The 26,328-nt window shown below is 56.6% G+C and overlaps 1 protein-coding gene across 4 annotated transcripts in view; it reads left to right on the top strand.

The window, feature by feature from the left end:
• The window catches only part of HIVEP3 (HIVEP zinc finger 3), a 495,837-nt gene extending 469,937 nt beyond the window's left edge, over positions 1-25,900 (top strand). For 3 of the 4 annotated variants that reach the window (XM_068539651.1, XM_068539650.1, XM_068539653.1), the window contains 4 exons: positions 10,230-10,405; positions 16,808-16,894; positions 21,240-22,138; positions 23,251-25,900. In XM_068539651.1, coding sequence (XP_068395752.1) covers positions 10,230-10,405; positions 16,808-16,894; positions 21,240-22,138; positions 23,251-24,063 — 1,975 coding nt within the window. In that variant the 3' untranslated portion in view covers positions 24,064-25,900. The remainder of the gene's footprint in view (positions 1-10,229; positions 10,406-16,807; positions 16,895-21,239; positions 22,139-23,250) is intronic. The other variant, XM_068539654.1, reaches the window with a different exon arrangement.
• Positions 25,901-26,328: the final 428 nt, after the last annotated feature.

Genomic DNA, 26,328 nt, shown 5'->3' with positions numbered 1-26,328 from the left:
CTTAAGAAGGACAACCTGGAGAGGTTGGGAAAGTCTGGGGAGGAATCTGGAATCCATCTTGAGTGCGCCTGTTTGAGGCCTGGAGCAGAGAAGTCTTGGGTAGAACAGCATCCTTTGGAGACTGTCGTGTGCAAAGAGGGGTTGCACTAAACAGGGCTCAGACTACAGAAGGTCATCAACTTTAGCTTAATAGGGGGAGAGCTGCCCAGAGGTGGAAGGTGCTGCCTGGGACACCGAGGGACCCCAGGTGCCAGAGGTAGATGCATCCGTGGTGGGGTGTGGATGGGCTGCCCTGAGAATGACCACATCAGAGGATGCACGAGGCCCCTCCCACCCAGGAAGTCAGAGGTTTTAAGGTCCTTCTGAACATGGATGTGCTTTAACAGTAATTTCAAATTGATTTTAAATTCACAGAACCCTTTTTTACAAAGTTCGGTTTACATAGATGCCTATTCTGAAAAGCAGCTCAGTGTGGTGGGGCAGGTGAGGGCCCAGAGCCCTGCTGCTCTGTCTCCCCCTCCGTGAATCCTGAGCACAGTGTGAAAGTCATTGTTCTAGACCCTGCAGGTCAGGGCCTGCTGAAGGCTGGGGCGCCCCCACGTAATGGGCACCTTTAAGAAGTCCACTCCTCCTCAGTAGTTTCATTTCTCTGAACGAGACAGGCCCAGCTTCTGGCATCCTGTCTCCCTCCCTAATCTCGCCGTCTGGTCGGAAACGGGGCCTTGGCTGCATTCTTTGGACCTGAGCTGGCTTCAGCGCAGGTTGGCTGCCTGCTCGGTGGTTCTTAGGCTTCTGCACTTGGTCATGCACTGCACAGCGTCTCAGCTTATCGTATCAATTTCTTTAGAATAAAAGTCACCTCCTCTCCTTAGACCGGTGCTGGGCATCAGACCCCTGAGCTACTCTCTTCCGGGAAGTTGATGCCGATTGCTGATGTCCCCCTAGAATGAAAACTCACACCAGGAAACGCGAGGAAAGGGCCCAGATGGCACAAACGCAAACCTGCAAAATGAATGCAGGCTGGCCTCCGTGGTGGGAGTCCTGGAAGCTGTAAAAGAAGGCTCCTGACCGGCTCTCCCCTCCTGCCTCTGTCAGACAGCCCCAACTTCTCAAATCTGTGTCCTCTTTCCTCCCGCCCTTGCCTCTGCCCCGGCTGGGGCTCCAGACAACTACAACACCACTCCCCAGCTTCCAGGCCTGTCAGCCCACACCATCCTCCACCCTGCACCAGACGGGGGCTCCCAAAGCAGGAGTCTCACCAGTCAGACCCGACTCACCCAGAAAGACCGGGATGAAAAGCACTTCTTCTGCAAAAGTCACCTAAGACCCACCCTGCTGGTCCTCCTCTGATCCTCCATGGCACTTTGTGCGTTGTCTGGGTTACGGATTCTACCTCTTTGTTTTACAGTCTTTTAAGTACCTGTTATTCACACTCAAGACTGAGGTCAGAGTCTTATTTAGCTTTGCGTTTCTGGGCCAGGCTCAGACCAGGCCTTAGTAAGTATTGTTGAGTAAATACAAAGAATACTGCTTAAAATAGACCCTCCGCTGGTGGGCTCTGAGCCCGTGCTTGTGTTACATATGTGCCGTGGAATTCCGGGCACAGCAGGCCTGTCCCTGGACAGCACATTAAAGGCACCCCATCCCGGATGTAGTGATGTGATATGATTTCTGCAGAACCCTGACAAAACGAGAGTCTGGGATGTGCCCAGAACCCGGTGTGAACTTCCCCCATGACCCACAGCTCAGCCTCCCCAGTACATTTGTCACCAAGGGGTATGTTCCCGACCTCTTGGCAACTGAATATTTTTAGCAAATACACAGCTCAGTGCCAACTGGCACTTGCTCCTCTTCCCACAGACATCCCTTCCTTTTTGAGCTTCACCCGGAGAGCAGCGCGTCACTGCAGACAAGCTGGTGGGCTCGCTGTGGCCGGACCTCCTGGGGGCCAGTGACCGCCAGGAGCCGACCCTGAGCCTCACTTCATGGGACACAGGCTGTCCGCAAAAGTGGGCCTCCGAGCAACAGTGTGGACATTTCTGGTCGCATCTTCCTCTCACTTTGCATGATTATATCCAAGCTGTATGCCCCTGGGGGAAAGCATATTTGGCCACAAGATCATAATAACAACAGAAATTTGACAAGACTTTAAAATATCCAAATTTGGAGAAGAGGTGACAATTTTATGATAAAATATTGATATATGAAAACGTCAATAATATACATACAGAACAGCCTCCTAGAAGCTCCGATTAGGAAGGTCACTCGGAGGTCATTGAGTTTATCCCCTCATTTAAGAGAAAAATGAAGCTTGGTGGAAAGAGAGGTCATGGGTTTGAAGGTCAGACAGGCATCTACTAGCCGCATGACCTTGGGGAAATTTCTTTCAGCCAGAAGTTTAGCTCTGGGCTATTTCTGCCTCTCCTATTTTATTTGCCTTAAACTGTGTTTTTAAAAGAGGAGATTTTTTTTTTAATATTTATTTATTTATTTTTGGCTGCGTCAGATCTTAGTTGCGGCATGCGGGATTTTCGTTGCAGCTTGCGGGCTCTTCGTTGCAGCGCGCGGGCTTAGTTGTCCCGCGGTATGCGGGATCTTAGTTCCCCAACCAGGGATCGAACCCACGTCCCCATGCATTGGAAGGCGGATTCTTAACCACTGGACCACCAGGGAAGTCCCAAAAGAGGAGATTTTAAGTCTTAGAATTTCATAGCAATTAAGCACCTGAACTTTGTAACACGTGACCTGGTTTCAAATTCTAACTCTGTTAACTTACCGGCTGTGTGACCTTTGGCAGGTTACTTAACCTCTCTGTGACTCCATTTTCTTATGTGTACATTGGGATGATTAGAGTCCCTGCATCATGGGGCTGCCTTGTGGTTTAAATGAGGAAAGGTATGCAAAGCATTTAAAACACTGGTTGGCACCCAGTAAGAGCTATATAAGTGTATGCTAATATTATTAGTTTTTTAAAAATCTGGATTTGTGGTTTTCTTGAAAGCCTGGAAGATCTGACAGCCTCATACAACACTTGGCTGGAAAGGTGTATCCACTGTTCCTTTAGAGAGGGACTGTGCGCTGCCTTCCAGCTCATTTCAATCTCGACCCCTCCCCCCTCCTTATACCTCCTCTGTTTTGCGCAGTCATGTGGCCAGCTCACCCCGCCCCCACATCTAGTGCCCTGAGGCTCCATTTGGTCAGGAATGCATATATCTATTTATATTTTTTGGATAATAATATGGAATATTTGAAGGATAAATATATGCATTTTACAGCATTGCTACAGGAGCAAACAGGCTAATCCACTGAAAGCTGCCTCCATCAGTGAGCTGCCATAACCACTCATTCCCTCCTGCTCTAGGGCCTCCCAGCCTGGCCTCTGGGTGAACAGCACTAGTGATGGGGAGCTCACTACCTCACAGAGCAGCTTCATTGCTGAGTCTTTGTCATACGCAGAGTCCAAGAACAACAACTCACCCATCATCTTGCCTGAAATGCCATTTAATTTCCACCGCATCCCCTCTTCTGGAATCTGGAGCAGAGGGATGTGCCACCTCCTTTGGGAGCTGTGCTCTGAGTTCCCAAGTGCTTGGTGGAAGCTTCAGGTTTCAGAAATGCCTGCCAAGAGTCTAGAGCCACAACCCAAGGGGTCACGTGCTGAATGATCAAGAGTCAGGCAGCTCAGCATCTCCAGTTGCAGGATTGGAAGAGACGTGGCTGAAGGCAGGAGGGCAGACCGTGTCACGCATAAGAGCGCTGGGGTCAGACCTGGGTTCCGGTGTCTGCTTTGCCACTTTCTAGATGCCTCGTGACTTTGGGCAAGACACACAACCTCTCTGTTTCTGTTTCCTTCTCCGTTAGATGAAAATAAGAAGACCCTCCTGATTAAGGGGTTGTGCAAGATTCTTTTTTTTTTTCCTTTGAGTCCGTGAGTCTTAGACCTGCAGCATAAGAATGAAAAGAGACCCAGAAGATTCTGGCAGCTCCACACCCCTCCTGGCAGCCTCACTTACCTCCTGACCCAAGGCAGTGGAACAGAAAGCTGCTTCCATGGGAGGGTCCAGGACCCCTGGTGCTGCGTGACCTCAGGCCCTCACAGCCCTGGGCCTCAGGCAGTCAAGCTCAGGGCCCCTTTAACTAAGACATTCTGGAATCCACGGAAACAGCTCTTTTTTTTTTTTTTTTTTTTTTTAAGAACAAAACCAAGCATTTTCCAGACTGGCTGACATCCCTGGCTTGTCAGATCAGCAGAAGACAGGCAGGTGGTGGGGCTCAAAGAGCCATGAGTCAGCTGTACCCAGGCAGTGAACTGTCTTGCAGGCTCAGAACAGGCAGGAGGCTGGGCGGGCGCTTCTTCACCGGGTGAAGGGCAACCTGTGGCACAGGCCTCCAAAGGGCAGCCTTGGGTGGAGGGTGGAGGGGCCAGCAGACCTAGGAGATACGACCATGCCCCTGGGGGTCCCACCATGCTTTTCTGGCTTCCTTCCCTGGCTCTTTGCATGGCATTTTTCTGCAGCTGTCAACACCCTCGGTCCCACCCAGAGCTGGTGGCCTTTCAGGAAGGGCTGCGGGGAGAGTGATGCCGTTCTCATCTGTCTGCGGTGTTACAGGCCCCTGAGAATCTCCATGAAGGACGGTGCTAAGGAAACTTGTTCAGCATCACCTAAAAGCATTCGTGCAGTGTCTGTGCGGGGACGGGGATAAGTGGAAAGATCGCTGATGGTGTGATCTTGGCCATGTCACTTGAACTCTTTGGGCCTTGGTTCACATTTCTATAAAATGGGGACAATGGCAAAGGGCTGATGGGAGGACTGAATGACGTCAGGCATGTGGCGGTGGTTGGTGTATCTAAGGGCAAAGTTTGACTATTCCCAAGTGAGGGGAAGTGACTTACCCGAGGTCACCCAGCAAGTTCACGCAGGAGCCAGAACTCAGACCCAGGTCTCATGCTGACTTCTACCCTATGAGCACAGTGGTTCCTACCAGAAAGTGGGGAGTGTTCAGCCAGCCAGTCTGCCGTGGTTACAGGGGGACTGGCTGTGTGCCGCGTCCATGGGGAGCCCACAGTGTCAGGCTGAGCTTGTGCTCAGGGACTCTTGGAATGGGAGCGTCTCAGCTGAGAGTCTCTAGCAGACACGAGGAAAGAAGGCCTTGGCTTGGCTTTCCTCTGTGCAGCGGTGAGTACCGAGCACTTGCTGGGTATCAGGCACTGAGCTAGGCCCTGGGGATGCGCTAGTGAAGGAGGCAGATGTGCCCTCCACGTGGGGTTAATGGGGACTACATTGTGAGAGGCCACACGGTACACACAGCTTGACAGGCACCGTGAAGGAGGAGTGGCGGGGCCCCCAGGCCCAGGGGTGTGGGAGAGGGCTCTGAAGGAAGGGGCCTTTTGGCAAAGCCCTGAAGGAAAGAGGAGCTGGTCAGACAGTAGCAGGCGGTGGGAGGGGTTGGGGGGGGGGAGGGAGAAGGCCAGAGGAAAGGGACTCAGAGGCACTGGATGATGTTGTGTTGTTGATGGGGAAGTGCAGTTAAGAGAAGAGCTGGAGAGGTAGCTGGGCCAGGTGGTGCCCGGGGCCTTCTGCACCCATTGAGTGAGGGGCAGGGCTTTATCCTGAGAGCAGGCGGAGGAGCATTGAATGGGCCCCTGGGCTGGGAGGAGTGGCAGGACCGGATGTATTTGGGGAGAGCCCGCTCTGGATGTTTTGTGAGGAAAGAATGCTGCGGGTTAGGAGAGGGGATGGTGGCCTGGGCTAGTGGTGGCAAGGAGGTGGGCCTCCCTGGAGCATATGTGGGATGCGGCATTGACGGGCTGTGGTGATGGATTGACAATGAAGACTGAAGGAAGTAGAGGCACCAGGGACGCTGGCCTGGCCACCATGGGATGTGCATGCCGTTTACTGACGCGGGGACCCAGGAGGCGGTAGTACAGGTCGGGGGACATGGAAACATGGTTCAGGGCATGTGGGCTGTGAGGTGCCTAAAGACCACCAGGGAGATGCCGAGGGGGCAGTTGGACGTAGAGCAGAGGGGTCAGAGCTGGAGATAGAGACAGGGAAGCCATCAACATCCAGGCAGAAAGTCAGGCGTGTGCGGGGAAGCTCACCTGGGGGAAGATGTGAGGGGAGAAGAGTACAGGTTGGTGCCTGGGGAGCACCAGCATGGGAGGCGGGGGTCAAAGAAGGAACTTGCGGAGGAGACCCGGTCACCAAGCCAACAGGTGTCTCCAGAGGGCGGGCAACAGGGCAATAACGCCTCTGCCACTTGGGTTTAGCAGCCTGTGTTGTTGGCAGGAACAGTCAGCAGGGGAGCTGGGCTGGGGCGGTGAGGAGGCGTGACTCTGCCAGCGTGATGGCCCTTTCCAGACTCAGGCTGAGAAAGGAAGCAGACAGAGCAGTCGCTGGAGCGGGCTGAGGTCCAGGGGGACTTTGGGGTTGGTTGGTACTGAGAGAATTGAGCTTGCGTCCGTGATGGTGGGATGTGTCCGAAGGCGGAGGCCTGAATCTGCTGGGGAAGGGGTGGGACCTTATAGAGAGGGGCCTTGCACAGGCTGGAGGGCCTGACTGTGAGCTGGGAAGGGGAAGAGGGTCCAGCTCACACTGGAGAGCTGCCCCATACCTGTCCTTGGACTTGGCCCTTTGGGAACCACAAAGCTGTACAACCCCAGTGGCCTTCAAGGAGCAGAGAAGTCAGCAGGCTCCAGGCTGGCCAACCAGGACTGCCCTCTTCAAGTCTCAGGACCCCCAGTGGCCACCCTCCTCCAGATATCCACAACCTGGACCCCCCTGGCTGCCTCCTCCTCTAACCTCTTTTCTCTGGCTCCCAAATCACATTCTCTCCTGGTTCTCTACCAGGAGATCTCTGCTTGGGGGTGGCTTTTAGTGCCATCTTTCTCCCCGCCCTTACATTTGGGTGCCTCCTGGGCCCTCTCACTGCCCTCTTCCTGTTTTCATACTCTCTTGATCTGAGCCTGCCTGCCCCAAAGCCCGTCCATCCCCCCCGAGGGGTGACACGCGCTGAAACAGTCTGCTAGGAGGCCATCCAGACACGCGTGTGAGGGGAGGGACGAGGGCTTCATCATTTCCCAGTCCTCAGAGTCTGGAAACCAGGGGCCCTGCACTCTCTCCCCCGTCCCATCTCCAGCCGAGCCAGAAGCTCTCAGGACCCAGATTCCAGCCACCTGGCCTCTCACATGGCCTCCAGGGATCACTTGGGGTCATAGCGGGAAGTACCAATAGCTTTCAGGAGCCTCCTGGGGTGGCTGGCTCACCCGCTGCGCCTCAGCGCAAATCTACATGTCCCATCCTGAGTCCCATGGATTTCCAGCTGTGTACTGGACTTTTCCTCAACTCACTCTCAGGATCATCTCACACTCAGCAGTTAAGGACAAGGGTCCTGTATCGCTTCTCTCTAAGCCCGCGGATGGTACCACTTGAGCTGGCCAAGTTGAAAACTTTCGATCTTTGTTACTCCTTCATGGTGGCCCCTGCATCATCCAGATGGCCACCAAGGCCTGTAGATTCAACATCCAGAAGGACTTGAATCTCTGTCCTAGAACACGTGCCTTGTACCCAGATTCTAAGTCTCTCTTCTTCCAGACCATTCCCCATGGTGCCAAGGAAGCATCTTCTCTTTAGACTTTGTTTATCTTTAATAAAACTTCGATCAAGTCTCAGCTTCTTAGCGTGGCATTCAAGGCCGGTGGTGATCCAGCCTGTCCTGCCCTCAAACACTCCAGGCCTCTTAAAGCACCCGTGCCTTTGCCTCTGGGGTCCCTGCCTGGGGGCCTCCCTTCCTGCCTCCGTCTCTCAGCATCCTCTCTGGCCCCTTCCAGCCCAGGCTCCTCCTTTGTGCTACCCAGCAGGTTGTGCACCTTCCATGGAGTGTGACGAAGTGGTGTCTGGGGTTACATACATGCCTCCTCACCCCACCCCCAAGTCAAGGCACCACCCTTGGAGGGTCAAGCAGAGTCCTTTCTGTGTGTGTGTGTGTGTCTCCATTCAGGCGACTGCAGGTGGTTTAAGCTCGCTATGGAAGGAGAACGAAGGGGCTGAGAACAGCCAAGGTAGACGGACTCTAATGCCTTCTTCTGAATTGGTTTAAGCACAGGGGGAATCCCACATGTGGTAGAAGTCAGGGCGGCTGTGGGCCTGGGTAGGAGGAGGTGACGGAAGGGGGACCCCGACGGCGCCATCATCGTTGGAAGGGGGGGGCTGTCATGGACCCGCCAAGCAGAGCCAAGTGGAGGCTGGTGTCCAGTGCCAAGGGGAAACCAAGCCATTCTCACTTCTTTCTTCTCCAGATGGGAAAAGGGCGCCCCAGCTCAGACTGGGTCCCAGGGGGACGAAGGGACCTAGGAATTAAAACCCAGGTAGCTGGTTGAGGTCTGGGGGGCGTGCTGCGTGAGGGTGAACTGCTGGCACAGGGAGGCAGACACCCCCTGCTTGCCCGCAGGGTGCTCTCCCTAAGAGCAAAATGAGTCCCTCTCCCCTTAGCCCCCCATGGCCTTCCATGCCTCCCCTTGAAAGCAAGATGGTGCTTTGCCCTGGATCAGGGCAAGAGTTGGCCCCCAGCCTGAGGACTGGGTGCCTAAAAGTGGCCCATCGGGACCCGTAATAGGAAGAAAGGGTGGTTTTAGACAACTTGAGAGGCACCGGTTGGCCAAAGTTGAGGCGATCCACTTGTACTCTTGGACAGCAGTCCGTGCGTGAGTGCGCGGGCACGCGTGTGTGTGTGAGAGACAGAGAGAGAGTGTGTGTCACTGCATGGGTGAGGGTGAGTGTGCCAGGGTGTGTGTCAGTGTGTGAGTGTGAGTGCATGTGTTTGCGTGTGAGAGTGGGGAGGTGATGTGAGTGTGTGTGAGTGTGTGTGTATGTGTGTTGGTGATCGCTGTGCCGCTGCCTGCCGGCTCCCTCCCTCAGAGTTCCCTCCTGCAAGCCCATCCTTGTGGCGTCCTCTCAGCTGTAAGCTGATGGCCCCAGCGGAGCAGGACTGAGTCCCAGCCGTTGTCACGGCCTCACCTCCCCCCAAGCCCCTTCCTGCCTCTCTGCACCACCCCACCCCCGAGTTTGGGTGCCAACTCCTGGGCAGGGGGTGATGTGCGGGGTGAGTGTGGGCACAGGCAGGCCTCCTGCAGGCCAAGAGACCACACCTCTCCCAAGGCACCCGTGCCTTCAGATCCCCAGGCCTCATGAGTCAGAAAGCTCTTCTCCTGGAATTATGCCAGGATCCCCTCCCTGGACCCCGTCGCAGCCTTCCACGTCCCCATCGAGACACTCACACATCCACAGCATTAGACCAGCACGGCATTTTGACAAGGAGGGTATCAAGTGAGCCTGTGAGACTCGTGGGTTCCTTCCGAGTGGAAATAAGAACATTCTGATTCTGGGCCAAGAGCGCAGTGGCGCTGAGGCCCAGCGGGTGGGCCAGCCACCCCAGGAGGCTCCTGAAAGCTATTGGCACTTCCCACTATGACCCCAAGTGACCCCCGGAGGCCGTGTGAGAGGCCAGGTGGCTGGAATCTGGGTCCTGAGAGCTCCCGGCTCGGCTGGAGATGAGACAGGGGAGAGAGTGCAGGGCCCCTGGTTTCCAGACTCTAAGGACAGAGAAACGATGGAGCCCTCGTCCCTCCCCTCACACGCGTGTCTGGATGGCCTCCTAGCAGACTGTTTCAGTGCGTGTCGCCCTTTGTGGGGAATGCACGGGCTTTGGGGCAGGCAAGTTCAGCTCAAATTCTGTCCCTTTCTGGCTGTGGGAGCCTCAGGCTCTTAAGGGCTCTTTGTGGAGATTGTGATTGAATTCGGGCAAAGTGCCCAACACAGAGTGAGCACTCCGTCAGTGGTGGCTGCCAGAGCTGTGGTCGTTATCTGTTTCACTCTCTTTGTCACACGGTGGCCCAGAGCGGCTGCTCTTTGGGAGCAGAAGCTGGCACCGAGGCCGGGTCTGGACCAGAGGCCCTCTGTGCCCCTGTGGCTTCCCTCGTGGCAGGGAGCACCAGGGTCTGCCGCCTCCGAGGGAGAGAAGGGGGCAGCCCCCCTGTGTGAGGGCAGGGCAGGTGCAGGGCTCCCTGGCGGATCCCCCCACCCGTGGTTCTCTCTGCTCCGCGATGCGTCCTCCTCTCCCGATGCCCCTAAGGGCCGGATGCAGCCAGGAAGCGCGTGCATCTTCTGAGGTGGGAACCTGCCTCTTCTCCTACTTTTTTGTTCCTTTACCATGACGCCTGTTGCTCATAGGTACAAATCAAACGAAGAGTATGTATATGTGCGAGGCCGCGGCCGAGGGAAATATGTTTGTGAGGAGTGTGGAATTCGCTGCAAGAAGCCCAGCATGCTGAAGAAACACATCCGCACCCACACTGACGTCCGGCCCTATGTGTGCAAGCACTGTCACTTTGCTTTTAAAACCAAAGGTAAGAGACGGTCAGCGGGGCACTGGCCCTGCCCGCTGCAGGGAGCTCCCCTCTGGGAGCCCCAGCACAGAGCCCGGGGCCCGGACCTCTCTGCCTGGGGCCTGGGCACCCCCGATTCCTGGGCTCCCCAGTGACAGAGCAGCCGCCTCCGGACTGGGCAGTGGCACCCCTCGGCTGCCCTGCCCGTGCTCTTGGATCCCACGCCGGCCCCTCCGCCCTCCACCCCTGCGATTCCCACCACGGCCAGGCGGTGGCACTCTCGCACACAGTTCCTGGTCTTGTATTTGATCTCATCACCCCTTCCTTTTGCATGTCTCCTTAGCCCTTTATCCACCGACCTGATGAGCTCCAGCATCCACACTGGTCACTGCCGCTCTTGAGTTTGGAAATCCATTCCACCCCGAGCCACTTAACACACTCGCATGGTCACCTTTCATGCCAGACTTTGCCCCTGCCTCCACCCCGCCTCACCACTCAGACCACGTTCCCGCTCCGTCCAGCTTCTCTGCAGCTCTTGACACAGGGCCGGGCTCTCCCCGACCCCCGAACGGCAGCCCTGTCATTCCTGCCCCCGAACACTGCACAGCAGGGTCAGCTCAGGCTCTGGCAGTCACCTGTGAAAGGAAGGAAAGCTGGCCGGTGAGGGTACACAACCAGAGCGCTGTGATGGGTGATGGGGGGTGGCCAGGGCCACTGCAGCCACCCAGGACCCGGGTGTGGACCAGTGAGGCCGTGTCCACGAGACTTGGACCGAGTTCTTCTCTGCTCCTTCCGCTGGCTGCTCCCACAGGGCAGGCAGGAAAGGCATCGCAACCCACTTCTTCCTTCCTGGTAGCTGAGCAGACTGAGGTGCCTCAGGGGGAAGCCTGGGGATCTCGAACCCCTGGTGGCTTCAGCCTCTCGTGCTTCGCAGTTTCCTGGCTCAGGGTTGGGCACGAGGGTCCTGCCTTCTCCTTTGGGCAAGTTGGGGGCCTCCACACCAGCCCCCACCAGAGCCACATGGTTTTTCAGTAGATGGAACGGGAGAGCTTTGACGCCTGTTGACCTTCCTTTTGTTGGTAAAGCTGCCCCCAGAAAGAGCAGTGGGCAGTGGCTCTGAGGAGGGCCCCTCGGGTCTTTGAGCCTTCCTTACTTCCTCCTCCTCTTGCTGGCCCCTTCCGTTCTCTTGGTGCTAGGGCAGGGGGCAGTTGATCTCATCCCCTCGCTCATGGCCCCCTCTCTGACCGGGTGCCCATCTCTGGTCTCCTGACCCCGTTAGGCTGCCCTCCTCTGTCCTCTCACCATCTTTCTCAACTGGAGCTCAAACCTTCCCACCAAGGTTTTGGTTTGAATAGAGGTGATCATCCTCCTTCCTCGCCCTGACCCTCTTCTTTCTTGGTGTCTCATCAGCAACATTCCAAAGGGCATTCAGAGAGAACCGATAGGCCTGGAGCCCTGCCATGTCCAGGACAGCTCACCTAGCAAGCCTCGGTCCTGGTCGTGGGCTCTGTCCCACACACGCCCCCTACAACCCCACCTTCTCTGGCCTTAGGCGGCCCGTTGGGACTTTATGGTGGAGAGAGATGGGAATAATCCACCAACAGTTCAAATAACGGCCTTTGACTCTGAATGCCAAAAACCTTTTTGTCCAAGCCCCACTTGGTGCAGAAGATGGGTCCCTCGAAACAGAAATGACTGTTAAAGCCGGACCTGTAACTATAAGCCAGGACCCCTGCCTCCTGGACATCACCCCCACCACCTTCCTCTCTGTGAGCAGTTGCCCCCTTGTCTGGAAGGAGTGGCAAAATCAGGTGGCCAACCAGGTGGCCTCCAGAGTGGATCACAGCTGCTGGCCCTGTTCCCAGGGTGTGTCCAGGGGGCCCCACCATTCTGTTCTCAGCATGAGGAGCCCAGTCCTGAGAGGGTCTCCCAGCCCAGGGCCATGAAGAGCTGCCCACCACCGTGGAGAACCGTCATCCTGCCACGTGAGACTGGAAGGACCCATGGGGCTGAGTTCCCAGCCAGAGCAGTCTCCCAGAGCAATCCCTATTCGATTCCCTCTGACTTTATGGAGAGGAAAGGCCTGGTCTTTTTCTGTCAGGTCTGCGAGAGGCCTGGGTCCCTGGCAGGAACACCCCTTTTCCAGGAGATTCCTGCATTGGAAGCCACGTGCCGAGCTATCTGCCGTCCCTTCCTGGGTTCCTCTGAGCCAGCACACAGCCCTGGAGGGTCCAGAGCTCCTAACCTGAGGGGAGGGTCTGCAGGCCCTCTGAGTGCCCTGGGGGTGGAGCCTGGGGTGGAGCCCTGAAGGCCCCTCCCAGGAGGGTTTGCTCTCACCCTGTGATGGGGGGAGGGCTGAGCTCTCTGCAAATGCTGCTAGAGGCTTCTGGAAGATGACACCTTCCAGAGCCGGAGCAGTGAGCACGTCCAAAATCGTGGAATGTCAACCTCTAGGACTTAGAGAGGGGCCAGTAAGGGTGGTGGCAGGTGGAAGCAGAGCCAGCTCCCTCTTGGCTCTCTCTGAACGAGGCGGGGAGCGAGGGAAGCCGCAGGACACTGACACTCCTGTTTCTCCCTGGAGTCATGGACCCTTCAGCCACCAGCCCAGATGCCAAAGGCCCCCTCCTCTCAGGGTTCCTGCCTCCATACAGCTGCCTCCATCTCCTCCCTCCCCTCATCCTTGGGCTCGGGCCCAGCCAGGCTGCGTGAGAGATGAGGCTGGGTCAGGTGGTCCTCAGGGCCCTCCGTCACCACCACCTGGCTGCACCCAGCCCGGGAGCCCTTCCTGTCTGTCTCCGTCTGCCTGTCTGTGTCTCCGTCTCTGTGTTAGACATCGTGGCAGCAGCTCCGGCCCCTGGGCGCTAGCAAGGGGTTGTCTCAGTGGGTGTGGCCAGGAAAGGCCCACTGGGATGTCCCTGTGGGGGTCTGGGGTCCCATGTCATCTTCTCAGAAGGTTCCCAGAGGCCAGCAGAGTGGCTGTGCTGGGTACAGGCCGTTGCACCGATCGCCTCGGGACAGAGCTGGCAGTTTGGGGCAGGCCTCAGGGACCGAGGGAGGGCGGTTGGTCAAAGCCCAAAGCTGAATGGGGCAGATAGGGTCACCGGCTGATGCCCTCAGTGGAGGGTCCGCCTCTGTTCCAGATGCGCATCATTTTCCATCCACTTGCCTTTCCTCCTTCATTCCAGGATTGTCGGGGTTTTGGTGGGGGGCCGGGACAACGGTGAGAAGCTGTGGACTCTGCTTGGCAAGCCCAGGCTCTGACCCTTGACAAGGAAATGGTGTCCAGGCCAAAGAAAGACACCTGAGGTCATTTGGTACACCTCCCTCAATTCACAGAGGGGGAGGTAGACCCACGGAGGGGAAACCAAAGAGGGCGCCGGATAACACTCAGGGCTGCGCATCTGGTCCTGTAACCCCGTGGCCTATCTGGGCAGCCACTCAGACTCCCACCTCCTCCCTGCAGCCTCCAAGGGCAGGGGCAGAGGAGAAGCTGGCGTCCAGGGGCTGCCCGGTGCCTTCTCCCGGGGGTTCCTGAGCCCAGACTGACTGGTAAAGCCAGCTACAACACAAGCATCACCTCAGTATCTCTCTCCTCCACACCCCCGTGACTGTGGCAGAGTCCCCCGGGTGCTCAACAAAGAGCGATTACTTGGGGGGGGGGGCACACAGTATGGGAAGGAAGGAGGTTCCACGTGGTGGGCATCTGCTGTCTGCCAGGCACTCTCTGCTGTCACTCTACATGTTTCCCCATCAGCTCCTCCCAGCGTTCCCAAGAGGTAGGTATTACTTTACAGTTGCAGAAACTGGTGCTCAGAAGGTTAAGAAACTTGCCCAAGAGCACACAGCTAGCAGGTGGAAGAGCCCAGACTCAAACCCAAGGCCATCAAGCTCCTACACATGCTGGTTCTGTTCTGCCAGAGTGGAGCAAGCAAGGTCTCTGGAGTCCTGAGACCTGGTTCCACGTGGGGCTCTGCACTAGCTAGCAGTGTGGCTTTGGCGGGTTGGTTCGCCGTGTTGGTGAATGGGAGCCCTCCCACAGCATCCCGTCACCTGATAATCTCGTCTAATGGCATCATCAGCACCAGGGCCGGGAGTTAGAACAGAAGCAGGAAGACCCTGGGCCTGGTGGGTGTGGATTACATGGTCTGTGAGGTTCCTTCCAATACTTTGCTTCTGTGACGAGAAGAGCATTTCCCACTCATGCTTATTACGCACCCATTGTGTGCTCAGCATCTAACTTGGTTGAGTAGAGACCCAAACCTTCCAGGCAGAACAGGTACAACAATAACGTCATAGCCAGAATGAGCAGTGTGCATAGTCCCCTGGGGTCTGGGATAGTCAGGGGATGGCGGGCTGGTCTCAGAACCTCAGAGGATATTCAGTTTCTCTGGCCCGTGGAAGACCCCAGCTGCCTTTACCACCCCCTTGACGTCCTGCTCAGGCTTTGCCTGCTCACAACAGGGAGGGCAGAGGCCCATGATGTTGGACAGGGAATGTTGGGGACCCTCCGGCCCTGGAATGACTCTGGAAGTTATGGCTCTGCTCTCCATTTGGCCAGGAGTAGAAGATCCAGGTTTCTGTCTAGTTAAAGGAAGAAAATCTGACTTGGGAAGGATGGAGTCACAGACTAGGACTAAGGGAAGGAAAGAGGAAAGAAACAGCTTCTCTCCATCCTTGCCGCCCTAGACCTGCACACCTCAGGCAATCTCAGCTTAAGGTTCCCTTTACCCTCTCAGCAAAACCCTAAGGTTCCTTAAAATTCTCAGAATGATTAAGAAGCACCCTTTGGTTCATCCATGGACCCTCTCTCCCTATTCACCCATCTATCCACCCATCTATCCTCCTGTTTATCCATTTCTCCCATCCTCTCATCCGAATAGTTGGTCTTCCTATCCATTTATCTTCCCATTTATTTTCTCATCTTATCTGTTCCTCCACCTCTCCCATTTGTCCTCCCACCAATCCATCCTTCCATTCACCTGCCCATTCTTTTATCCTCCTGTCTGTTTGTCCTCCCATGCATTTGTGTGTGCTGCGTCCAGCCAGCCAGCCAGCTATTCTCCCACTCACCCAGGTCTCCTCCTCTCCCATTCTCCATCCTCTCATATGTTTATTGATCCATTTTCCATCTATCCTTCCATTTATTTTTGTCCTCCATCTGTCTATCCATCTGCTTATCTACTCATCCAGTATCCCATCCATCTGTCCAGCTCCTTCCCGCTCATCCTGTTCATCACTCCATATTTCCTCTTACCCACTTATCCATCCGTCCATCCATCCGTCCATCCATCCATCCATCCATCCATCCATCCATCCATCCATCTCTCTATGCGTCTGTTCTTGGAGTCTATTCTTCTCTCTTCCATCTATCTGCTCAAACTTGCTAACTGATAAGATTAGTGAGACAGAGCACCTGACTCAAGGAATTTACAATTTATTGTATGAACTACCATATGGAAACTCAGCAATCGACAGAGCAACAGTGAGCACATCACAGTGTGGAGGCGGCTGCTGAGCCCAAAGGAACACCCCGAGGCATCTGGCCTGCATCCTTCAGAGTCAGGCTGGGGGTCCTCCGCTGCTCCTTCACAGAACGTGCCTGCCCCCAGGGCTTTGCGGCCTGTGAAGTGCTGTGCGCACGTTGGGGGGGAACTGGTGCCACTGTCTTTCCCCTGATTCCACAGAGCGGCCACCTCTGCTCTTCAGCCCACTGGGGACAGAGTCAGCCGCGCCCCGAGGGCTTCGTAGGCTTGGGGAGGGGCAGAGCCTTAGTTCGGCCTTCCCTGCACGCACCACCACCCCCGGCCGTGTCTGCACGGCAGTGACCTTGGAGGCCCAGGAAGGGGACATGACTCTCTAAGGAAGTCAGGACTTGGGCCCCAGCCTTGTGGCGCCCAGGTCCCGGTCTAGCAGATTTCTCTACACCTTCTGCCCTCTCTCCATTTCTTAACAGTAACTTTGTCCTGGTTCCTCTTCCCAAACCCTAAGATTCTTCCCTGGGGGCTGCCCTAACAGGGTCCTCAGCCAGAAGGGCACCCTCAGCACCCATCCCCCATGCTGGGTTAACGGGAGCCCTGATCTCATCCCGGTATTTGAGATGGCCGGTAATCCTGTTTGATGAGTGTCACCAGCTCCTGGGCCCAGAGTTAAAGGCAGGAAAAACTTATTGCACATGACTTGTCTTTTAATTTATTTTTTTGTTTGTTTTTTTAATCAGCATCTCACTTCTTCATTATACCCTTTGTCCCCTCACACCCCTCACCCACCCTACCCCAGCTCCTCTGTACCATCCTGCACGGGGTCTGTGGCTGCACATCCCACCTGAGCACCTGGGCGGAGGGACGTCCCAGCACCTGCCAGCCAGGCGCCGCCCTGGAACCCTGCCCTCCAGCCAAACCTGAGTCTGTTCTCATTCCTTTCCAGGGAATCTGACTAAGCATATGAAGTCGAAGGCCCACAGCAAAAAGTGCCAAGAGACGGGGGTGCTGGAGGAGCTGGAAGCCGAAGAAGGTAATGAATTGCCAACTCCCGCCTCCCCCTTCTCCCTCCTCCCCACCTCCCCCTTCTCCTCCTGTCCCCCTTGCCCTCCCCTTGCTTTCTGTCCTCCTCTCCTCTGCTCCACCTCCTCCTCTCCTTCTTCTCTGCCCTCTCCTCTAGTTTTCCCAACTGCAGGGAGACAGAGGGTAAATTCACAGGATGACCGCTCCCCCTCACAGCGCGTGCTGGGAGCCATAGCTGTGGTGCATTAAGGTCTGCCAGGCAGGTGGCAGGTGGAGTGCCCGGCACCCCGTGGGTGCTCAGTGAATTACGATGAATACATTAACACATGAGTAATTACAGTCAACATTGATTGAGCACCCACTCTGTGTCAGGCATGCTCTAGACACGTGCCATGATCATCTTGGCAAATCCTCATGGTGATGCTGTGAGGTACACACCCACACTCACACTTACACACTCTGGGCATGAGCCTGACACCCGGGCCTTTTAGAGCTAGAGGTTTTCAGACAGACCTGACAGCCCCATGTCACCTCCCAATCCCATCCCCTATCCCAGCACCGCACCCTGACCTCAGTCCCCCGTTGGCAAGATTAGAGCCACATTAGAGCCAGTTTCTGAGAAGACAAGGCAGGGTGTGTGGCTGGGCCCTGCCCAGCCTCAGCATCCAGGGAGGAGGCCAGAGGGGCTTTTTTGGCAGGTAGATGAGCGGCCAGAGGTACTCCTCCTGCACTGGGCAAACCTTTGACCAGATTCCCTAAAATCAGAATCAAGAATTACAGTGTGACAAAGAGAGGTGTGTGTGCCTGTGTCTCGTTTGTTTTTGTTTTTCTGATTTGGGAATGTGTCTACAGTCTTACAAAAGAGTTAGGTCACATTTCCTTTTAGGTGAAATAAATCACCTTTATTGAACAGAACACAGTGAACTTGGGGCTGTACCCCCGAAAATGAGGATGTGGGGTTACCATTCTTATCAAAAAAGCACATCAGGCCATTTACAGATGTCTCACTGAGTCCTCGTAACTGTGGTAGAAACTTGTGTTGCCCCGTTTTCAGTTGAAGACATTTAGTAAAGCTCAAACAGGTAAAGGCAGTTGCCCGAGGTCAGACAAAAACGCTGGCTGCAGTGCCTGGTGGGCTGGATGGGACAGCTGCACCCAAGCCCAGAGCCCTCCATGGGTGGGAGGCAGGCGTTCCGACTAGCACTGCACCGGGGGTCCACTGAGGGACCCTGAGCGGTCCCTGCCCCTCCCCCACCTTCATTTTCCCAATGAGGCCAAAAAGGATGACCTTATTTGAGGATGAAATCAATGCGTTCGTTCCAGAAATAATTACTGAGCACCAGACCCGTTCTAAGCCCTGTTCTAGGTGCTAGAGATTCTGCAATGAACGAAACCTAGTTCCCGTCCTGGGGAAGCCTGCATTCTAGAGGGGAGCTGGGCAATGAACAAATGTGGAATAGGGCAAGGGTGATGAGTCTGAAGCAAAGCATCCGTGAGGGGCTGGGAAGCGTGGAGAGTGGCCTCTCTGTTCGGGTGGTGTGAACAGGGAACAGGAGGCGAGGTGTCAGGAAGCCAAGTGGGGCCTGGAGAAGGGCTCTCCCTGCAAAGGGAACAGCAGGAGCAGAGCCCCTGAGGGCCGGAGGGCGCCCTCCGGCCCTCAGGGGCTCTGATGAAGTCTGAGAGAGCCGTGGCTGTGAAGGCCAAGGGATGGACTTGGCCGCCTGGTGGAGCAACGCCCTCTGCCGTTCCCTGACTCTGTATGCAGAGGATGGCCGGTAGGGGGCGCGGCTGGAGGCAGTGATCCAGGCTGAGCACGTGTTGGACTTGGGTGGGCCGAGGGAGGTGGGGAGACGTGGTCGGACTCTGGATGCATTCCGCAAGCAGAGCCGAAGGGGTTTGCTGACGTAGTGGGGCGGGGGGCGGGGAAGCAGGAGGGAAAAAAATAGCCAAGGATGACTCCGAGGTTTATGGCCTAAGAAACTGGAAGGATGGAGTTGCCACTTCCTGCGATGAGGAAGGCTCGGGGAGGAGCTTGCCTGTTAGTCGCGAAGTGACGGTTGGGAGTACAGCTTAGGAACGACTGCCTGCGGGTGGCCGGGCGGGCGCCGCAGCCTCGCCCCTGAGGTTGAGGAGGTTGAGCACCAGCGCCACCGTGTGGCCGGACCCCCTCGGCGCCCCAGCGCCCTTCATTCCTCCGGTCCCAGGCCGCAGAAGGGCGGAGCTTTGTGGCGCCTTGACGGTGAGGGGCGTTGGGAATGGGCCGTCCGGCTGGGGCATCCCATAGAGCCCTGAGCGAGTCCAGATGTGGGGGGCTTTGCGAACCCTGTGCTGGGCAAGGGACCCTTGGCTTCCATCACTCCTGCTGGGTGCCTGGGGCAGGCCACCGGCCCTCTCTGCCCCTCAGCTTCCTCGTCTGTAAAAAGGGACTTTAGGATCCTTCCTGGTGAATATCAGGAGCCGCTGGTCCTGACTCGGACTAGTAGCACTACCCCTCTGACCTTCAACTGCAAGATGAGATGCTCTCATTGCTGCCTGTCTGCTGAGGTTGTGAGGTACTTGGGATGAGAAGAGCTAAGGTTTATTGGGTACTTAATAGGTGTCAGACCCTCACGATCCTCCCGGCAGCTTCATGAGGTGGCTTTTATTAGTCTTACTCACATTTTACAGACAAGGAAACTGAATACAGAGAGAAAAACTAAATTATTCAACATTATACAGCAAGGAAGGGGTGGAACTAAGGTTCAAACCCAGACCATTTCCTGCTTCTCAATGCATAAAAACATTTTGAAACTGGCAGTGTCATAATGCAAGGGTTGTAAACCTTAGTCCTGGGCTCTCTGGGTGATCTTGGGGAAGCACTTGCCTGCTCTGGGCCTGGATTTCTCCACATGTAAATGAGAGGTGAGGCGAGGTGAGCTCCAGGGCCCCCGCTAAAGTCTTAGGCGGGAAAGTAAATGCGTGGGGCAAAACTTAGAGATGTTTTGCACCCCCTCGCCATCCCTACTCCTTTACCAATCCCCAGCCCCTTCCCCACTCTCACTGTTCTGCTCCTAGCTGCCAGGAGGCCATGCCCTTGGCCCCATGGCCCTCCCTTCACCTGCCAGCTCCAGCTCCACCCCATAGTTTTTGACCTACATCCTCTTGAATGCTGACTGTCATCCATTGCAGGCATCTTACTGCTGTGTGTTGAGCTGTTTGGAAGCACAAGTGCTGGGCTTTCTACCCCCAGGGCAGCTCTGCATGGTGGGGTCCAGAAGCCTGGTTGCACCAGTGGCCTGAGTCAGCTTGTGTGTCCAGCTCTCTTGGTCAGTAGTTGAGTGGGTACTGACATGAGCTTAGTGTTGGGCCAGCAGGGCCCAAACCCTCAGGAGCCTGCCAAGTGGGCTAGATGTTAGCGGAGCTCCCCCTGGAGTCCTGATTGCTGCCGATTTCATAGATCCCCAAACTAGGCCTGTGTCCTGTTAGCGGTGACCCAGCTGGTTGGGCTGCCCCACCAAAAGCCAGACCAGGAGGCTGGTATTTCAGAGCTCCATTACCCCCCAGCTGAGAGTACCAGGGGTTCTGCAAAGACAGTACCTTCTCTGGACATGAGTGGCTGGAATGAGGCCCTGCTCTGCAGCCAGCCTGAGGCCAGCTTAGCCAAACCCCCAGAGAGGCCAGGGCCTGCCACCTGCCAGATACCATTGTATCAGCCGGCAGCAGCCTGGCCACAGTGGCAGACGTGTATGTAAACTGACCATGCCCAGTGCTGCTGGACTGGCCAGCAAGGCTGCTGTGTCCCAGAGTAACAGATTTCTTCATGGATGTATTGAGAGTGACTATAATTATTTGAGCCCTTGCTGTGTGTCAGGAGTGTGTTTCCTCTGCCTAGCAAACCCTGTGAGGTGACTGTCAAGTTCATTTGACAAAGGGGGAGACTGAGGCACAACAGGGTGACTTAACTTGCTCATGGTGGAGCCAGCACTGAAATACTAATGAAAAAGAAACAAAGAAAAGACCTATCTTGTTTGCTATGGTTCAGTCCCAGCCCTACTACTTACCTTACCTGGACAAGTGACTTCAACTCTTTCACCTTGGTTCCCCATCTGTAACGTGAAGATAAGAATAGTGCCGACCTGGCGGGATTATTTGAGGACTAAGTGAATTAACACACGCAGGCCCTAGAACTGAACCTGGCACATGGTAGATACAAGGTAATTTTTGCTGTGGTTATTTACAAAGCGTTCCCATCCTCTCAACGATCTTGTGCCATTGCCGTGGCTGTCAGGCCCCGTTTGCAGACTGGGACTCTGGGGCTTAGAGCAGAGCAGCCTGGGGCTGGCTCTGACCTCGGGTCTCCTGTGTCTGCCCCTCAGGAACAAGCGATGACCCGTTCCAGGACTCGGAAGGGCGAGAGGGCACAGAGGCCGTGGCGGAGCACCAGTTTTCAGACCTGGACGACTCGGACTCAGACTCGGACCTGGACGAAGATGAGGATGAGGACGAGGAGGAGAGCCAGGACGAGCCATCAGGACCGTCCTCGGAGGCACCCCCGCCCGGCCCGCCAGCCACGCTGCCGGCAGACTCCTTACCTGTTCAGGGCCCCCAGCCCCCAGATGCCACCTCTGGCAACGAGGCCACCAGGAGCAGCTCAGTCTCAGAAGCCGAGCGCTTGGCAGCCGGCAGCTGCTCCATGTCCAGCCAAAGCATCCTGTGCCTCCCCCGGCTGGGACCGGCCCCACCGGGCCCCATGGAGAAGGACACAGGCTCGGCCCTGAGCTCCAAGGCTGTGTCCCCAAGAAGGCCGTGGTCCCCGAGCAAAGAAGCAGGCAGCCGCCCACCACTCGCCCAAAAACACTCACTAACCAAAAGCGACTCGTCTCCCCAGCGACATTCACCGGCCCGAGAGCCACTGGCCTCGGCCCCGAGCCCACCTGGCCCCCAGACGGGCCCTCTCCCCCGTGGGTCTCCGAGACTCGAGCTGTCTCCTCTCACCCCCCACCCCCTGGGTAGGGAACTGCCCCCCGAACGCGAGGGCGCCACAGACCCAGGCCCGCACAGACGCTCGCCCACGAGGAGATGGTCCCCAGGCCAGGCCGAGTCACCGCCACGGTCAGCGCTGCCAGGGAAGTGGGCCTTGGTGGGGCCGGGCAGCCCCTCGGCGGGCGAGCGCGGCCCAGGCTCAGGGCTGGCCCCAAGGGCTCTCTACCCACCCGCGCCTCTACCTCACAAGCTTCTCGGCAGAAGCCCAGCGGAGACCTGCACCTCCACGTGGGTGAGTTCCCGTCTCCGGGGTGGCTGGGCCGCTTCTCGCCGGCAGGTGGGGGGCTGTAAGCTCACACCTCCCTGAGGCCTCAGACCTGGAGCTACACCCCTGCCAGCTCAGCCGTTACCAAGAAGATGTGTACTGGGCACCTCTTATGCCAGGCACCGTGCTGGGTGCCTGAAACCAGTTAGTTTAGTGTCCGAAGCAGCAGAGCACGGACTCTGGAGCTGGACTACCCAGGATTAAAACCAGGTTCTGCCACTTATGAGCTGTGTGGCCTTGGATGTGAGTGTAAATACTTGTGCCATTTCCTCCCCCCGCACCCCCATCCCCACGTGTTCTTTGAGCAGATGGCAGAGCTCAACCAAAATCATCACATCTCCAGCATGACTGCCACCAGCACCCTCAGAGTCACCGCAGCCAACACCATCCCTGTCACACCATCAGCACTGTCACTGTCACATCACCACTGCCATCTGCCATCATTACACTCCAGCCACCCCATCAGCTTGATCACTGTTGTCACAGCGTCACCATCCCCACCGCCGTCATGATCGCCAGCACTGATATCATTATCATCGTCAACTTACCTTTCCCCTCCCAACACCTTTTCTGTCACCAGATTGTCATAACCCAACACCGCTGCTCACCACCAGCAGAGATTCAAGCTCCAGGGGGAACGTGATCCAGGAATCTTAACTTGATTTTTAATTTTGGGGTCGTGTGAAAATTCCTGGAGGTGGGAGAAGGCCAAGAGCCTGGAGGAGGGACTCATGTTCTAGGGTTAAGTTGGGTCAGTACCATTTGGGGAACAAGAGAAGCCGCAGAACCGAGACAGAGGGCCAGGAGCATAGGGGCCAACCAGGCAGCCCCATCCTCTGAAGACAGACGAGCTGGCTAGAGGCGGGGGACCATGTCCTGAGTGTACCCACGGTCACCGTTCCAGAGAGGGCGCCCACACAGGGCAACACCGTAGGCAGGGGTTGGGACTCGGTTCTGGGCCAGCTCAGCCAGGACTTGCTCTGTGATCTCAGCGAGTCCCCTCCTCACTCTAGGCCTTGGGGTCTCCGTGTGCCCAGCACATAATCCTCGCCTCACTCTGTCTTATTTTCTGACCCCAGCAGAAGGCCGAGTCGCCAAGTCCCTCCTGTTCACCTGGCCCTGCTCATCCTCTCTTCTCCCGACCCTTCTCCGCCCCCCATGACTTCCACGGCCACACGCCGGCCCGGACAGAGGAGAACATCTTCAGCCATCTGCCTCTGCACTCCCAGCACTTGACCCGCGCCCCGTGCCCCCTGATTCCCATCGGCGGGATCCAGATGGTACAGGCCCGGCCGGGGGCCCACCCCACCCTGCTCCCCGGGCCCAGCACGGCCTGGGTCAGCGGCTTCTCAGGGGGTGGCAGCGACCTGACGGGGGCCCGGGAGGCCCAGGAGAGAGCCCGCTGGAGTCCCACCGAGAGCTCATCGGCCTCCGTGTCCCCCGTGGCTAAGGTCTCCAAATTCACACTCTCCTCGGAGCTGGAGGCCAGGGACTACCCCAAGGAGAGGGGGAGGACGAGCAGGGGCCTGGGCAGACCTCCCGACTGGGAGCCCCACGCAGCCGAGGTGCCCGCAGAGCCCGTGCCCACGCACAGTCCCCGCACCCCACCCGAGGCCTCGCCCCGGCCACCCCAGGGCCGCCGGGCAGGGTCCCGGAGCCCCCGCCTGGAGTCACCGCGTGCGCTGGCCAACCCCTCGGTCTCCGCCACCCCGCCGCTGGACCGCAGCAGTTCCTTGGGCTGCCTGGCCGAGGCCTCCACTCACTTCCCAGCCCGGAGGAGGAACCTCTCCGGAGAACCTAGGACCAGTCAGGGTTCCCCCGAGCCCTCGGGAAGTGGGGGGCCCGGGGCACCTCCACACCCTCCCGAGGACCGGGGGCCCCGGAGCACTTAGCCTCTCCCCGACCGCTTCAGCATCTGGCTTCCGGTGTTTGGCAACAGACGTTTCCAGCCGACTTCCTCGAATCATCTTGCTGTCACGGGCTCCCTGTCCCATCTGTTGTTCTGTCCAAGAAGCTTCTGCTCAGCCCCCGTCTGTCTTATCTTCCCACCATGTATGCAGTTACCTGTGCCTTTTTCTGTGACCTTTCGTTGCTTGAAAAGATACAAACAACACACACACACACACACAAACATTAAAAAACCCCACGAGGCATTTGAGGCTGTGAATATTTAGGTGGGGCTTCCCCTTGGGCCACTGTGGTCAGCAGCCATCCCCAAGGCTGGCAAGAGGCGGTCAGTTGCTAAGAGAAAGGGGAATGCACTGAAGCAGAGAGAAAAAAAGAAACTTTAAAAAATATATAATTAAATGTAAAAGCAAGCACTCCTATGTACAGTTGTTTATGGTTCCTATTTATTGCTGCTTTATCCCACCCCAGCTAGTGGCCTCCCCCGGCTGCCAGCAGAAGGGCCAGCAGCCCGAGGCAGAGGGACAGGCAGGGAGACTCCACGGGCAGGCCCAGAAAACTCTGACTTTCTTTTTCCTAGGACTTCCAACACAAAATATTTGGAACGGGTAGAAGGTAGGAGCTGGTTGGCTCCCCAGGACTCCCAGACGTCCAGGTGGTCTGAGTCGTGATCCCATCCTGGCATTTGACCGGTAGACAAATCCCCCTGCCCCCCGCCCCAGCACCTCTGCTCCTTACCCTCACCCTCAACCTCCGGGCTGGGAAAGGAGTCCCGACCATCCATCTCCTGGTTCCTGAGCACCTGACCTCGGCCTTGCTCTCAGGGCCCCAGCCACTGGCTGCCGTCCTTCTTCTAGAAACTACCCACAAGGCTGAAGTGACAGGGCCCAACCCCTGGGGGTCAAGATCCAAGGTGCGTTGCCTTGCCATTCCTGAGGCCGGGCTTGGGCTTCATTTTACATTTGGTCCCTGGGGTACAAAGGGCCCTATTTCCTCCGTGGCTGGGCTTTTCCAGTGCTCAGCACTGGAAGTTTGCAAGGACACATTTCTGGACCACTTTGCAGCGGGACTGGTCCCCCTGTCCCCGTCCCACACACCGTCAGGCCTCCACTACCCCCAGGAAGTACCCAAACCCATGACTGGTGGGAACTGCCCAGGCCTCCTATTGGTTGGCTTAAATCTCTTTTAAAAAATAAAATTAAATATATATATGTAAACCTGGAAAGACAATGGTGTTTGATATTTCCCCTAGCCTCCTATTGTCCAAGGTCATTTGAATTCTTCTCCAAAGCAATCAGTAATAGTTAGTGCCTCCTTCCTCATCCCCATCTCCTCCTTTACGAAGCTGCCCTGTGTTTCCTGGTGCAAAAGCCTGCTTTGTTTAAAAAAAAAAAAGACTAGAAATTAAAATCCCAAGTTGAAATGTGGAACTTGAACTCTAGCATGTTTACCCAGCCCTGGGATGGGTGGGGTTTTCCACAACAACCAGAAATCATTTTCTTTAGTTTCTACCAGGGGGAGAAAGCACAGGGACCACGGTCATGGCCCAGCCAGGCTCGGTGCTAATGCTGCAGAGCAGAGACCTCCTTGGCCAGTCCCATTCCTCAGGCAGGCTGCATGAATCGTGTGGCCATAAGGGGCTCCTGAGCTGTTGTTTCGACAGGACACCATAAGGTGCATAGGGCTGGGGCACTTCTGTGAGCTCCCCGCCCTCCGGCATAATTCCCTCTTCTGCCCGTTCAGGACCTTTCCCTGCTTGGCCTCTGCTGCCAGGACAAACCAGCCACAGGTCAGCCTCCAGCCAGACCACCTAGTTCATTTCCCTTTGGCTAAGACAAAAAGGGGACAATAGGGAAGGACCTACCTGGGGGTCTGCTGGGCTCCAGGGTACAGGGGCTGGGGTTAGCCAGCACTTCCTGGCTGTCTGACCCAGAGTCTGGGGCTCTCGGCCACCCTGGAAGAAGGCCAACGAGCCCAGCCTTGGCTGTACTGGCACTGGCCAGGTCTGGCAGGAGGTGGGAAGGAGCCTGAGCCCCAGTCACAGCCTAGGCCAGAGGCCAGGGCTTTCCTCATCATTACCTTCCGGCCCCACCCCAGGGGCTGCCCAAGGACTGGAGACTTCAAGCACTGAGGCCTGGGAGCTGGATAAAGGGCATTGCTTCAGCCCAGGCTTGAAATATTCCTGGGCAAGATCTTCCAGTCCCAGACCTACAAAGCAGCAGACTGGGCTCTGCTAGACTAGCCCGTGACCT

Source organism: Eschrichtius robustus, chromosome 3 (genome assembly GCF_028021215.1).
Source record: "Eschrichtius robustus isolate mEscRob2 chromosome 3, mEscRob2.pri, whole genome shotgun sequence".
NCBI lineage: Eukaryota > Metazoa > Chordata > Mammalia > Artiodactyla > Eschrichtiidae > Eschrichtius > Eschrichtius robustus.
The sequence above is the reverse complement of the archived record's forward strand: the minus strand, read 5'-3'. Positions and strand labels throughout refer to the sequence as shown.